The sequence below is a fragment of the Engystomops pustulosus genome, unplaced genomic scaffold (genome assembly GCF_040894005.1).
Source record: "Engystomops pustulosus unplaced genomic scaffold, aEngPut4.maternal MAT_SCAFFOLD_114, whole genome shotgun sequence".
NCBI lineage: Eukaryota > Metazoa > Chordata > Amphibia > Anura > Leptodactylidae > Engystomops > Engystomops pustulosus.
Window position 1 is genome coordinate 69,459 of NW_027284995.1, and position 16,264 is coordinate 85,722.

Consider the following 16,264-nt stretch of genomic DNA (forward strand, 5'->3'; position numbering starts at 1 on the left):
GCAGTCTCCTCCCTCCTGTGCAGTCTGTACTATGTGCAGTGTCCTCCCTCCTGTGCAGCCTGTACTATGTGCAGTGTCCTCCCTCCTGTGCAGTCTGTACTATGTGCAGTGTCCTCCATCCTGTGCAGTCTGTACTATGTGCAGTCTGTACTATGTGCAGTGTCCTCCCTCCTGTGCAGTCTCCTCCCTCCTGTGCAGTCTCCTCCCTCCTGTGCAGTCTCCTCCCTCCTGTGCAGTCCCCTCTCTCCTGTGCAGTCCCCTCTCTCCTGTGCAGTCTCCTCCCTCCTGTGCAGTATGGGGCAGATTACTAAATATTGGCCCCATCTCCATTATCTTGGGGCCCCTGCACTTCTCTCAAAGTGGCACCAACTTCTTTTGGTGCAGCTTTACCATACAGTGTGTGACACATCCTGTGGAGTCGCAGTAATAAATGTGGCGCACGGTCAGACCGGCGCAAGACGCTCCTTTATGTGCAGAACTTTCTGCTGCATCGGACACAGAGCGAAACCCCTGGATGGTGCCGGCCGCTCTCTGCTCCTGACCTGGTGGAGTGACCCCAAGGGCCGCTCTCTACTCCTGACCCGGTGGAGTGACCCCAGGGGCCACTATCTGCTCCTGACCCGGTGGAGTGACCCCAGGGGCCGCTCTCTACTCCTGACCTGGTGGAGTGACCCCAGGGGCCGCTCTCTACTCCTGACCTGGTGGAGTGACCCCAGGGGCCGCTCTCTGCTCCTGACCTGGTGGAGTGACCCCAGGGGCCGCTCTCTACTACTGCCCGGTGGAGTGACCCCGGGGGCCGCTCTCTGCTCCTGACCCGGTGGAGTGACCCGGGGGCTGCCCTCTACTCCTGACCCGGTGGAGTGACCCGGGGGCTGCTCTCTACTCCTGACCTGGTGGAGTGACCCGGGGGCTGCTCTCTACTCCTGACACGGTGGAGTGACCCCGGGGGCCGCTCTCTGCTCCTGACCTGGTGGAGTGACACGGGGGCTGCTTTCTACTCCTGACACGGTGGAGTGACCCCGGGGGCCGCCCTCTACTCCTGACCCGGTGGAGTGACCCGGGGGCGGCTCTCTGCTCCTGACCTGGTGGAGTGACCCGGGGGCTGCTCTCTGCTCCTGACACGATGAAGTGACCCCGGGGGCCGCTCTCTGCTCCTGACCCGGTGGAGTGACCCCGGGGGCCGCTCTCTGCTCCTGACCCGGTGGAGTGACCCGGGGGCCGCTCTCTGCTCCTGACCCGGTGGAGTGACCCCGGGGGCCGCTCTCTGCTCCTGACCCGGTGGAGTGACCCGGGGGCCGCTCTCTACTCCTGACACGGTGGAGTGACCCCGGGGGCCGCTCTCTGCTCCTGACCTGGTGGAGTGACCCGGGGGCCGCTCTCTGCTCCTGACACGATGGAGTGACTCTGGGGGCCGCTCTCTACTCCTGACACGGTGGAGTGACCCCAGGGGCTGCTCGCTGCTCCTGACCCGGTGGAGTGACCCCAGGGGCTGCTCGCTGCTCCTGACCCGGTGGAGTGACCCGGGGGCCGCTCTCTACTCCTGACACGGTGGAGTGACCCCAGGGGCCGCTCTCTGCTCCTGACACGATGAAGTGACCCCGGGGGCTGCTCTCTACTCCTGACCTGGTGGAGTGACCCCAGGGGCCGCTCTCTGCTCCTGACCTGGTGGAGTGACCCCGGGGGCCGCTCTCTGCTCCTGACCCGGTGGAGTGACCCCAGGGGCCGCTCTCTGCTTCTGACCTGGTGGAGTGACCCCGGGGGCCGCTCTCTGCTCCTGACCCGGTGGAGTGACCCCAGGGGCCGCTCTCTGCTTCTGACCTGGTGGAGTGACCCCAGGGGCCGCTCTCTGCTCCTGACACGGTGGAGTGACTCTGGGGGCCGCTCGCTGCTCCTGACCCGGTGGAGTGACCCCAGGGGCCGCTCTCTGCTCCTGACACGGTGGAGTGACCCCAGGGGCCGCTATCTGCTCCTGACATGATGAAGTGACCCCGGGGGCTGCTCTCTACTCCTGACCTGGTGGAGTGACACGGGGGCCGCTATCTGCTCCTGACCTGGTGGAGTGACACGGGGGCCGCTATCTGCTCCTGACCTGGTGGAGTGACACGGGGGCTGCTTTCTACTCCTGACCTGGTGGAGTGACCCCGGGGGCCGCTCTCTGCTCCTTGGGGCCCCGTTACTTTGCACATTACGATCTCATTCTGCTGAGCTACAAGAAATTTTACGCCGATGACTTTGGGCCCCTCATCTCTGGGATCTTCATCTCTTTTACAGCTGCGCCCGGCGCTAGGGGGGGGGGGGGATTTATTGGACTCGCATGAATGGATCAGAGCCAAATTCTACATTTATGGACATTATGTGAAGGGCGAGTGGGGGAGGGGCGACCGTGATATGTAATAACCCTGATGGTAGAGGTATACAGCGCTGTGCGTATAATGTGACATCACACCCTGTAATATCTGCTGTACAGTGCACTGCCTCTATATACTACACACCCTGTATTATCTGCTGTACAGTGCACTGCCTCTATATACTACACAGCCCTGTATTATCTGCTGTACAGTGCACTGCCTCTATATACTACACACCCTGTATTATCTGCTGTACAGCGCACTGCCTCTATATACTACACACCCTGTATTATCTGCTGTACAGTGCACTGCCTCTATATACTACACACCCTGTATTATCTGCTGTACAGTGCACTGCCTCTATATACTACACAGCCCTGTATTATCTGCTGTACAGTGCACTGCCTCTATATACTACACAGCCCTGTATTATCTGCTGTACAGTGCACTGCCTCTATATACTGCACACCCTGTATTATCTGCTGTACAGTGCACTGCCTCTATATACTACACAGCCCTGTATTATCTGCTGTACAGTGCACTGCCTCTATATACTACACACCCTGTATTATCTGCTGCACAGTGCACTGCCTCTATATACTACACACCCTGTATTATCTGCTGTACAGTGCACTGCCTCTATATACTACACACCCTGTATTATCTGCTGTACAGTGCACTGCCTCTATATACTACACACCCTGTATTATCTGCTGTACAGTACACTGCCTCTATATACTACACACCCTGTATTATCTGCTGTACAGTGCACTGCCTCTATATACTACACACCCTGTATTATCTGCTGTACAGTGCACTGCCTCTATATACTACACACCCTGTATTACCTGCTGTACAGTGCACTGCCTCTATATACTACACACCCTGTATTATCTGCTGTACAGTGCACTGCCTCTATATACTACACACCCTGTATTATCTGCTGTACAGTGCACTGCCTCTATATACTACACACCCTGTAATATCTGCTGTACAGTGCACTGCCTCTATATACTACACAGCCCTGTATTATCTGCTGTACAGTGCACTGCCTCTATATACTACACACCCTGTATTATCTGCTGTACAGTGCACTGCCTCTATATACTACACACCCTGTATTATCTGCTGTACAGTGCACTGCCTCTATATAATACACAGCCTGTATTATCTGCTGTACAGTGCACTGCCTCTATATACTACACAGCCCTGTATTATCTGCTGTACAGCGCACTGCCTCTATATACTACACAGCCCTGTATTATCTGCTGTACAGTGCACTGCCTCTATATACTACACAGCCCTGTATTATCTGCTGTACAGTGCACTGCCTCTATATAATACACAGCCTGTATTATCTGCTGTACAGTGCACTGCCTCTATATACTACACAGCCCTGTATTATCTGCTGTACAGCGCACTGCCTCTATATACTACACAGCCCTGTAATATCTGCTGTACAGTGCACTGCCTCTATATAATACACAGCCTGTATTATCTGCTGTACAGTGCACTGCCTCTATATACTACACAGCCCTGTATTATCTGCTGTACAGCGCACTGCCTCTATATACTACACAGCCCTGTATTATCTGCTGTACAGTGCACTGCCTCTATATACTACACACCCTGTATTATCTGCTGTACAGTGCACTGCCTCTATATACTACACACCCTGTATTATCTGCTGTACAGTGCACTGCCTCTATATACTACACAGCCTGTATTATCTGCTGTACAGCGCACTGCCTCTATATACTACACACCCTGTATTATCTGCTGTACAGCGCACTGCCTCTATATACTACACACCCTGTATTATCTGCTGTACAGCGCACTGCCTCTATATACTACACACCCTGTATTATCTGCTGTACAGCACACTGCCTCTATATACTACACACCCTGTATTATCTGCTGTACAGCGCACTGCCTCTATATACTACACACCCTGTATTATCTGCTGTACAGTGCACTGCCTCTATATACTACACACCCTGTATTATCTGCTGTACAGCGCACTGCCTCTATATACTACACACCCTGTATTATCTGCTGTACAGTGCACTGCCTCTATATACTACACACCCTGTATTATCTGCTGTACAGCGCACTGCCTCTATATACTACACACCCTGTATTATCTGCTGTACAGTACACTGCCTCTATATACTACACACCCTGTATTATCTGCTGTACAGCGCACTGCCTCTATATACTACACACCCTGTATTATCTGCTGTACAGTGCACTGCCTCTATATACTATACACCCTGTATTATCTGCTGTACAGTGCACTGCCTCTATATACTACACACCCTGTAATATCTGCTGTACAGCGCACTGCCTCTATATACTACACACCCTGTATTATCTGCTGTACAGTGCACTGCCTCTATATACTACACACCCTGTATTATCTGCTGTACAGTGCACTGCCTCTATATACTACACACCCTGTATTATCTGCTGTACAGTGCACTGCCTCTATATACTACACACCCTGTATTATCTGCTGTACAGCGCACTGCCTCTATATACTACACACCCTGTAATATCTGCTGTACAGCGCACTGCCTCTATATACTACACACCCTGTATTATCTGCTGTACAGCGCACTGCCTCTATATACTACACACCCTGTATTATCTGCTGTACAGCGCACTGCCTCTATATACTACACACCCTGTATTATCTGCTGTACAGTGCACTGCCTCTATATACTACACAGCCTGTATTATCTGCTGTACAGTGCACTGCCCCTATATACTACACACCCTGTATTATCTGCTGTACAGTGTACTGCCTCTATATACTACACACCCTGTATTATCTGCTGTAAAGCGCACTGCCTCTATATACTACACACCCTGTATTATCTGCTGTACAGTACACTGCCTCTATATACTACACACCCTGTATTATCTGCTGTACAGTACACTGCCTCTATATACTACACACCCTGTATTATCTGCTGTACAGTGCACTGCCTCTATATACTACACACCCTGTATTATCTGCTGTACAGTGCACTGCCTCTATATACTACACACCCTGTATTATCTGCTGTACAGCGCACTGCCTCTATATACTACACACCCTGTATTATCTGCTGTACAGCGCACTGCCTCTATATACTACACACCCTGTATTATCTGCTGTACAGCGCACTGCCTCTATATACCACACACCCTGTATTATCTGCTGTACAGTGCACTGCCTCTATATACTACACAGCCCTGTATTATCTGCTGTACAGTGCACTGCCTCTATATACTACACACCCTGTATTATCTGCTGTACAGTGCACTGCCTCTATATACTACACACCCTGTAATATCTGCTGTACAGCGCACTGCCTCTATATACTACACACCCTGTATTATCTGCTGTACAGTGCACTGCCTCTATATACTACACACCCTGTATTATCTGCTGTACAGTGCACTGCCTCTATATACTACACACCCTGTATTATCTGCTGTACAGTGCACTGCCTCTATATACTACACACCCTGTATTATCTGCTGTACAGCGCACTGCCTCTATATACTACACACCCTGTAATATCTGCTGTACAGCGCACTGCCTCTATATACTACACACCCTGTATTATCTGCTGTACAGCGCACTGCCTCTATATACTACACACCCTGTATTATCTGCTGTACAGCGCACTGCCTCTATATACTACACACCCTGTATTATCTGCTGTACAGTGCACTGCCTCTATATACTACACAGCCTGTATTATCTGCTGTACAGTGCACTGCCCCTATATACTACACACCCTGTATTATCTGCTGTACAGTGTACTGCCTCTATATACTACACACCCTGTATTATCTGCTGTAAAGCGCACTGCCTCTATATACTACACACCCTGTATTATCTGCTGTACAGTACACTGCCTCTATATACTACACACCCTGTATTATCTGCTGTACAGTACACTGCCTCTATATACTACACACCCTGTATTATCTGCTGTACAGTGCACTGCCTCTATATACTACACACCCTGTATTATCTGCTGTACAGTGCACTGCCTCTATATACTACACACCCTGTATTATCTGCTGTACAGCGCACTGCCTCTATATACTACACACCCTGTATTATCTGCTGTACAGCGCACTGCCTCTATATACTACACACCCTGTATTATCTGCTGTACAGCGCACTGCCTCTATATACCACACACCCTGTATTATCTGCTGTACAGTGCACTGCCTCTATATACTACACAGCCCTGTATTATCTGCTGTACAGTGCACTGCCTCTATATACTACACACCCTGTATTATCTGCTGTACAGTGCACTGCCTCTATATACTACACACCCTGTAATATCTGCTGTACAGCGCACTGCCTCTATATACTACACACCCTGTATTATCTGCTGTACAGTGCACTGCCTCTATATACTACACACCCTGTATTATCTGCTGTACAGATCTGATGGTAGGACTTTCAGTCAGTGATATGTCCAGAGATGTCGCTCATACACAGATATTCCTAATCTGTGACCTGTATAACGTGTGTGCAGCTGTCAGAAGCCATCAGTGTCACCTCGCTGACTGCCTCCCGCTACACACAGAAAGGTCACTACCACTCATCTACAATAAGGCTGGTGAACGGGAATGACAGGTCACTGACCCATCAGAGCGCGATGTATCAATAACGTAACATCTGCCGACTGCGCCAAACTGCAACCTCATGAAGGGACAAGAACTGCGTCTTATTAACATCTATGGTCCCCAGTCCGAGTGGGACAGGAAGTGTCTCTTTATGAGGATCTACCTTTTTACCAGTCGGCAGGTGGTCTTTGGAGGGGACTTCCATGCTGTCCTTCTGAGGTATGGCCTGCCGGGTGGGTTTGTCAATTGGCTAAAGGTTTTGTACGCAGGGGCAGAGAGTTTCCCGCTTGTGAACGGTTGGATTGGCCGCTCTTTTGAGGTTGGGTCTGGTGTTCGCCAGGGTTGTCCTCTGAGCCCACTACTCTACGTGTTTGCGATTGACTCATTCCTTAGGAGGGTTGATCGTGGGCCGTTGGTGGGAGTCGGGATGGACCGGGCAGCACCGGAAGCCACTCTGAGGGTGGTAGCGTATGCCGATGATGTCACTGTTTTCGTGTCCTCGGGAGGGGAGGCGCAATGGGTGATGTCAGAGGTTGACCGCTACTCAGAGGCTTCTGGGTCCAAGATCAACCGGGATAAGTGTGAGAGTCTCTGGCTGGGAGAGGGGGATCCAGGCTTTGATCTCCCGGACACTCTTCCAGGGCCCCAGGACTCTGCCAAAGTTCTCGGCATCGAATTCGGCCAGGGGGATTACCCCATGCAAAACTGGGATGGCAGGCTTAAGATCGCCGCTCAGAAGGTGGACCAGTGGAAGGGTTGGTCTTTGACCCTCAGAGAAAGGGTTAATCTGATTAAAACCTACCTGCTCCCGTTGCTGATTTATCTGGGCAGTGTGTGCATGTTGCCGGAACCCCTCTGGACTCGGGTGTACAGTCTGTTCTTCCAGCTGTTATGGGGGAATAGGGTGGACGGGACTTGGACTGTACGATCCTGGGCACTGGTCTGGACTATATAACGGATACTTTGGGCGTTAGACCGGTGTCTGGGGGGGGGGGGATTTCATTATATTTATTGTTATTTCTGTTTATTTTTACTGTATTTTGTTTAGTTATTTAATTAAAAAATAAAACCTGATGGGACTGGGTGGAGGTTATGGTTGTCTTCATGCTGAGTGTGTGGTGTGTGTGTGTGTGTGTGTGTATGTGGTGTGTATGTGGTGTGTGTGTGTGTGTATGGTGTGTGTGTGTGTATGGTGTGTGTGTGGTGTGTGTGTGTGTGTATGGTGTGTGTGTGTGTGGTGTGTGTGTGTGTGTGTGTATGGTGTGTGTGTGGTGTGTGTGTGGTGTGTGTGTGTGTGTATGGTGTGTGTGGTGTATGTGGTGTGTGTGTGGTGTATGTGTGTGTGTGTGTGTGGTGTATGTGGTGTGTGTGTGGTGTATGTGTGTGTGTGTGTGTGGTGTATGTGGTGTGTGTGTGGTGTATGTGGTGTGTGTGTGTATGTATGTGTGTGTGTGTATGTGGTGTGTGTGGTGTGTGTGTGTGTGTGTGTGTGTGTGGTGTATGTGGTGTGTGTGTGTGCTTGTGGTGTGTGGTATATGTGGTGTGTGTGTGTGTGTGTATGTGGTGTATGTGGTGTGTGTGGTGTGCTTGTGGTGTGTGGTATATGTGTGGTATGTATGTGGTGTGTGTATGCATGGTGTGTGTGTGTGTGTATGTGTGTGTGTATGCATGGTGTGTGTGGTGTGTATGTGTGTGTGTATGCATGGTGTGTGTGTGTGTAACGTGTATGTGTGTGTGTATGTATGGTGTGTATGGTGTATGTGGTATGTGTGGTGTGTATGGTGTATGTGTATGGTATGTGTGTCGCTGGGCCAGGAGGAGTTTTGTAAGTTTCCTTTAGTTTATATGAAGTTTTGTCCTGATTGATGTTTATGCTTGTTATGTTTCCCCCTTTATATATTATATGTAAGCGCTGTGCAGGTTTAGTGCTGTGCGCTGATCCGCTCCGGCCGTGCAGCACATTATCCCCATACATTTAGCTCTCGGAGCGCCGGTGCTTTCAGGATACTTTGTAGCGGTGGCGTTTGTGCGTCTCTTAGTAAAGTGCGGTTGTGGTTGCGGGAGATTACATTAAGGTCCTCGGATAATGGAAGGAAGAAGCAGCGACGAGCACAATGTACGGAGAGGCCATTACCCCCATCATCCCCATCATCCGCCGCCATTATCCCATCATTGGGGGAATTTGTTCTCAGTAAAATATTAATATACAAACCGTAAGAGTCCGGGACCCCCTGACCCCAGCCGCGGGGAGGGGGGGGGGGAGGAGGGGGGGGCGTCTATAGGTCCGAGAAGCTCAGTGACGACTGATACAGATAACAGCCCAATGTCCTCCTTACCGGCTTCAGCTCCAGCCTGTAGTGCAGCACCGGGTCCACGGCGCCGGGATCCTTCTGGGTCCACTGGATGAGATACGAGTAATTCTTGAACTGCTTGAAGCTCTCGATGGGTTTGGGGGTGTCGTAGTAGAACTCGGGGCTGTAGGCTTTACCTGGAACATGGATGACACACTGTATCAGTGGGGGGCGGTGCCTACACACGAGGACTCCTCCCCCGAGCAGCTATCGGGGGCGCTGTGCTGATTGTATCTATGTATCACAATATACGACTAGCTGAATCTGTGATGTGGAAGAACGGGGTCCCCCCTTTTATTTAGCAGTTAGAACCAAAGCATTTTATAGATAAGGAAATAGATAATTGCTTCATACTGGATTATTACTTTATGTAACTAAAGGTATAGAAACTCTCAAGGGTAGAACCAATCATCAGGTGTGACCATACAGACTGCAGCCAGTGTTATGCATTGTCCCTGGAGAGAAGTGTAATCAGACCTCACACTGCTGTGCTCTGTGCTCTCTGCAGCCAGTGTAATGTATTGTCCCTGGAGAGATGTGTAATCAGACCTCACACTGCTGTGCTCTGTGCTCTCTGCAGCCAGTGTTATGTATTGTCCCTGGAGAGATGTGTAATCAGACGTCACACTGCTGTGCTCTGTGCTCTCTGCAGCCAGTGTTATGTCCTGTCCCTGGAGAGATGTGTAATCAGACCTCACACTGCTGTGCTCTGTGCTCTCTGCAGCCAGTGTTATGTCCTGTCCCTGGAGAGATGTGTAATCAGACCTCACACTGCTGTGCTCTGTGCTCTCTGCAGCCAGTGTTATGTCCTGTCCCTGGAGAGATGTGTAATCAGACCTCACACTGCTGTGCTCTGTGCTCTCTGCAGCCAGTGTTATGTCCTGTCCCTGGAGAGATGTGTAATCAGACCTCACACTGCTGTGCTCTGTGCTCTCTGCAGCCAGTGTTATGTATTGTCCCTGGAGAGATGTGTAATCAGACCTCACACTGCTGTGCTCTGTGCTCTCTGCAGCCAGTGTTATGTATTGTCCCTGGAGAGATGTGTAATCAGACCTCACACTGCTGTGCTCTGTGCTCTCTGCAGCCAGTGTTATGTATTGTCCCTGGAGAGATGTGTAATCAGACCTCACACTGCTGTGCTCTGTGCTCTCTGCAGCCAGTGTTATGTAGTGTCCCTGGAGAGAAGTGTAATCAGACCTCACACTGCTGTGCTCTGTGCTCTCTGCAGCCAGTGTAATGTATTGTCCCTGGAGAGAAGTGTAATCAGACCTCACACTGCTGTGCTCTGTGCTCTCTGCAGCCAGTGTTATGCATTGTCCCTGGAGAGAAGTGTAATCAGACCTCACACTGCTGTGCTCTGTGCTCTCTGCAGCCAGTGTTATGTATTGTCCCTGGAGAGATGTGTAATCAGACCTCACACTGCTGTGCTCTGTGCTCTCTGCAGCCAGTGTTATGTATTGTCCCTGGAGAGATGTGTAATCAGACCTCCCACTGCTGTGCTCTGTGCTCTCTGCAGCCAGTGTTATGTATGGTCCCTGGAGAGATGTGTAATCACACCTCACACTGCTGTGCTCTGTGCTCTCTGCAGCCAGTGTTATGTATTGTCCCTGGAGAGATGTGTAATCAGACCTCACACTGCTGAGCTCTGTGCTCTCTGCAGCCAGTGTTATGTATTGTCCCTGGAGTGATGTGTAATCAGACCTCACACTGCTGTGCTCTGTGCTCCCTGCAGCCAGTGTTAGGTATTGTCCCTGGAGTGATGTGTAATCAGACCTCACACTGCTGTGCTCTGTGCAGCCAGTGTTATGTATTGTCCCTGGAGAGATGTGTAATCAGACCTCACACTGCTGTGCTCTGTGCTCTCTGCAGCCAGTGTTATGTATTATCCCTGGAGAGATGTGTAATCAGACCTCACACTGCTGTGCTCTGTGCTCTCTGCAGCCAGTGTTATGTATTATCCCTGGAGAGATGTGTAATCACACCTCACACTGCTGTGCTCTGTGCTCTCTGCAGCCAGTGTTATGTATTGTCCCTGGGGAGATGTGTAATCAGACCTCACACTGCTGTGCTCTGTGCTCTCTGCAGCCAGTGCTATGTATTGTCCCTGGAGAGATGTGTAATCAGCCCTCACACTGCTGTGCTCTGTGCTCTCTGCAGCCAGTGCTATGTATTGTCCCTGGAGAGATGTGTAATCAGGCCTCACACTGCTGTGCTCTGTGCTCTCTGCAGCCAGTGTTATGTATTATCCCAGGGAGATGTGTAATCAGACCTCACACTGCTGTGCTCTGTGCTCTCTGCAGCCAGTGTTATGTATGGTCCCTGGAGAGATGTGTAATCAGACCTCACACTGCTGTGCTCTGTGCTCTCTGCAGCCAGTGTTATGTATTATCCCTGGAGAGATGTGTAATCACACCTCACACTGCTGTGCTCTGTGCTCTCTGCAGCCAGTGTTATGTATTGTCCCTGGGGAGATGTGTAATCAGACCTCACACTGCTGTGCTCTGTGCTCTCTGCAGCCAGTGCTATGTATTGTCCCTGGAGAGATGTGTAATCAGCCCTCACACTGCTGTGCTCTGTGCTCTCTGCAGCCAGTGCTATGTATTGTCCCTGGGGAGATGTGTGATCCTTTGTGTATGTTGTTAGTAGCAGCAGGACTGTGATAAGGATTTGTTCCTTCTCTGAGTGCAGTGGGATTGTGTCCTCACACTGCTGTGCTCTGTGCATAATGCTCCTCCACAGCTCCTCCCCTCTGCTCTGGCCATTTAGAGCAGTAGTGAGTGAGTGGCTGGATGCACAGAGCTCAGAGCACAGCAGTGTGAGCAGTGTCTCCTGTAATGGGTGATGTGAGGATGCGTTCCGGTCACTCACCAGTCACCTGGAAGACGCAGGAGTCGGCTCCCACGTCGTTGGAGATGGTGCACTCGTAGGTCCCGCCCGTCTCCCGGCTCGTGCTGTTGATCTTGTACTCGGAGAATTCCTGCTGCTCCCCGGGGGGAACGTTCAGCAGATTCCGATTAAACCTCCAGACTGCGGTCGCCACTTTCACCGGACTCCCCTTCAGCATGTTACACCGCAAGGTCACACTGCGCCTCATGGGTAACCGGATGTCCTGGAACCGGGGCTCCACCACCGGAGCAACTGCGGGGAGAGAGGAGAGGCGGAGTCACAGGTAGTCACAGCCCCGCCCCCTGCCTGTATATGCTGTGTGAGGGGTAGTCACAGCCCCGCCCCCTGCCTGTATATCCTGTGTGAGAGGTAGTCACAGCCCCGCCCCCTGCCTGTATATCCTGTGTGAGGGGTAGTCACAGCCCCGCCCCCTGCCTGTATATCCTGTGTGAGGTAGTCACAGCCCCGCCCCCTGCCTGTATATCCTGTGTGAGAGGTAGTCACAGCCCCGCCCCCTGCCTGTATATCCTGTGTGAGAGGTAGTCACAGCCCCGCCCCCTGCCTGTATATCCTGTGTGAGAGGTAGTCACAGCCCCGCCCCCTGCCTGTACATCCTGTGTGAGAGGTAGTCACAGCCCCGCCCCCTGCCTGTATATCCTGTGTTAGAGGTAGTCACAGCCCCGCCCCCTGCCTGTACATCCTGTGTGAGAGGTAGTCACAGCCCCGCCCCCTGCCTGTATATCCTGTGTGAGGGGTAGTCAATAACAAACAATAACTTTGTTTTTAATATTTGGTATTTATTATGCAACACCCCAGCCAATGCATGGGACGGCTGGTAGTTGTGAAGGTGATTGGAGAGCTGCTACCACCTGACCAGGGGAGGATATAAACCCCTGCTGGGCGGAAGCACATGGTTTGGTCTTAGTGGTCAGTTCAGTCACTAAGTGCTGCCACAGCCACAAATCCTGGGAACTTCTAGAGCCTCTGCCTGGCACCCAGAGCAAGTCCGGAGACTTAAGCCCAGAGCTGAGCTCCACCACCAGGACTTTGTTCCATCTGCACCAGCCCAGCATGATGCTACTACCGGGCTGGGTGTAACCTTCCTGTGGACCGGCTCTCCATGACTCTTCCAGCCTGAGAATCTGCTGCTCGGGCCGTTGCCCGATTTTAAATAAAGAACCGTGAGTTGATTTGCACAACACTGCCTCCGTCTGATCCCTGGATACGGCTGTAACCACCACAGGCTTCCCATCCATTACCCGGGGCACATACTACAAACACTCAGGGGTTGCCCCAGGGAGAACCAGTACATCGGCCTCTCCCTCCATGTTTCTTGCACACACCACTCTGGGTTTAGGCCCAGGAGATTGTAGAAGGAGCCGCCCACTTGCCAGTTTCTGAGGGCACATGGAATGATGATTATTCTAGACCTGTTCACACAGCGCAGTACTGCATGGTGTCCGCTTTTTCTGTGGTGCAGTCCCGGGCCCAGAGGGGGCTGCACCGGCCAGTACAAGGTCTGGGGTGCTGCTGGGTCTCAGTGATACCGAACCCCAGCGCAAGGACTCACTAGACCGAGGTCCCCTCCAGGAGGTTCTGAAAATGTATCCAAGAGCCCGGAGTCTGTATCCAGGAGACAATAGATGATTATAGAATGTGCGGCCCGGACATTACTATCACCCCTGGCCCGCCCCTTTAAGCTCCTGGCTGTACTTCCCCATGTTACTATCACCCCTGGACTGCCCCTTTAAGCCCCTGGCTCTACTGCCTAATGTTACTATCACCCCTGGACTGCCCCTTTAAGCCCCTGGCTGTATTGCCCCATGTTACTATCACCCCTGGGCTGCCCCTTTAAGCCCCTGGCTGTACTGCCCCATGTTACTATCACCCCTGGACTGCCCCTTTAAGCTCCTGGCTGTACTGCCCCATGTTACTATCACCCCTGGACTGCCCCTTTAAGCCCCTGGCTGTACTGCCCCATGTTACTATCACCCCTGGACTGCCCCTTTAAGCTCCTGGCTGTACTGCCCCATGTTACTATCACCCATGGGCTGCCCCTTTAAGCTCCTGGCTGTACTGCCCCATGTTACTATCACCCATGGGCCGCCCCTTTAAGCTCCTGACTGTACGGCCCCATGTTACCATCACCCCTGGACTGCCCCTTTAAGCTCCTGGCTGTACTGCCTCATGTTACTATCACCCCTGGACTGCCCCTTTAAGCCCCTGGCTGTACTGCCCCATGTTACTATCACCCCTGGACTGCCCCTTTAAGCTCCTGGCTGTACTGCCCCATGTTACTATCACCCATGGGCCGCCCCTTTAAGCTCCTGACTGTACGGCCCCATGTTACCATCACCCCTGGACTGCCCCTTTAAGCCCCTGGCTGTACTGCTCCATATGATATACGGCATTAATAGTGTCGGAGGGGCCGCAGTGCGGGGGTCTCATCACTCATGTCCCCCCCCCCCCCCCCGGGCCGCGCTATTAAAGGCATCAATTACCCGGCACCGGCGCTCGCCTCTTATTACACCAATAAACATTGTCTGTGGTGGTCAGAGGAGAAATCCCAAACTCTGCAGATCTGAGGCCACGAGGGGCGAGACCTGCGCCTCCGGAGCTACAAGGAGGAATTCACATCACATCTGCGCTTAACGGAACAAACACGGAACGTGTGACATCAGAGGGGCGAGACCTGCGCCTCCGGAACTACAAGGAGGAATTCCCATCACATCTGCGCTTAACGGAACGTGTGACATCAGAGGGGCGAGACCTGCGCCTCCGGAACTACAAGGAGAAATTCCCATCACATCTGCGCTTAACGGACCAAACACGGAACGTGTGACATCAGAGGGGCGAGACCTGCGCCTCCGGAACTACAAGGAGAAATTCACATCACATCTGCGCTTAACGGAACGTGTGACATCAGAGGGGCGAGACCTGCGCCTCCGGAACTACAAGGAGAAATTCACATCACATCTGCGCTTAACGGAACAAACACGGAACGTGTGACATCAGAGGGGCGAGACCTGCGCCTCCGGAGCTACAAGGAGAAATTCACATCACATCTGCGCTTAACGGAACGTGTGACATCAGAGGGGCGAGACCTGCGCCTCCGGAACTACAAGGAGAAACTCACATCACATCGGCGCTTAACGGAACGTGTGACATCAGAGGGGCGAGACCTGCGCCTCCGGAACTACAAGGAGAAATCCACATCACATCTGCGCTTAACGGAACGTGTGACATCAGAGGGGCGAGACCTGCGCCTCCGGAACTACAAGGAGAAATTCCCATCACATCTGCGCTTAACGGAACGTGTGACATCAGAGGGGCGAGACCTGCGCCTCCGGAACTACAAGGAGAAATCCACATCACATCTGCGCTTAACGGAACGTGTGACATCAGAGGGGCGAGACCTGCGCCTCCGGAACTACAAGGAGAAACTCACATCACATCGGCGCTTAACGGAACGTGTGACATCAGAGGGGCGAGACCTGCGCCTCCGGAACTACAAGGAGAAATTCCCATCACATCTGCGCTTAACGGAACGTGTGACATCAGAGGGGCGAGACCTGCGCCTCCGGAGCTACAAGGAGAAATTCCCATCACATCTGCGCTTAACGGAACAAACACGGAACGTGTGACATCAGAGGGGCGAGACCTGCGCCTCCGGAACTACAAGGAGAAACTCACATCACATCTGCGCTTAACGGAACGCGTGACATCAGAGGGGCGAGACCTGCGCCTCCGGAACTACAAGGAGAAATCCACATCACATCTGCGCTTAACGGAACGCGTGACATCAGAGGGGCGAGACCTGCGCCTCCGGAACTACAAGGAGAAATTCACATCACATCTGCGCTTAACGGAACGTGTGACATCAGAGGGGCGAGACCTGCGCCTCCGGAACTACAAGGAGAAATTCACATCACATCTGCGCTTAACGGAACGTGTGACATCAGAGGGGCGAGACCTGCGCCTCCGGAACTACAAGGAGAAATTCACATCACATCTGCGCTTAACGGAACGTGTGACATC

General features: G+C 52.2%; 1 protein-coding gene across 1 annotated transcript in view; it reads right to left on the reverse strand.

Moving 5' to 3' along the window:
• MDGA1 (MAM domain containing glycosylphosphatidylinositol anchor 1) overlaps positions 1–16,264 on the reverse strand; it is a gene marked incomplete at its 3' end in the record, with an annotated part of 232,098 nt that overhangs the window by 24,156 nt on the left and 191,678 nt on the right. The window contains exons 10-11 of the mRNA XM_072131647.1: positions 12,209–12,478; positions 9,326–9,477 (exon numbers count right to left, since the gene is read on the reverse strand). Of these exons, the coding sequence (XP_071987748.1) occupies positions 9,326–9,477; positions 12,209–12,478 (422 nt within the window). The remainder of the gene's footprint in view (positions 1–9,325; positions 9,478–12,208; positions 12,479–16,264) is intronic.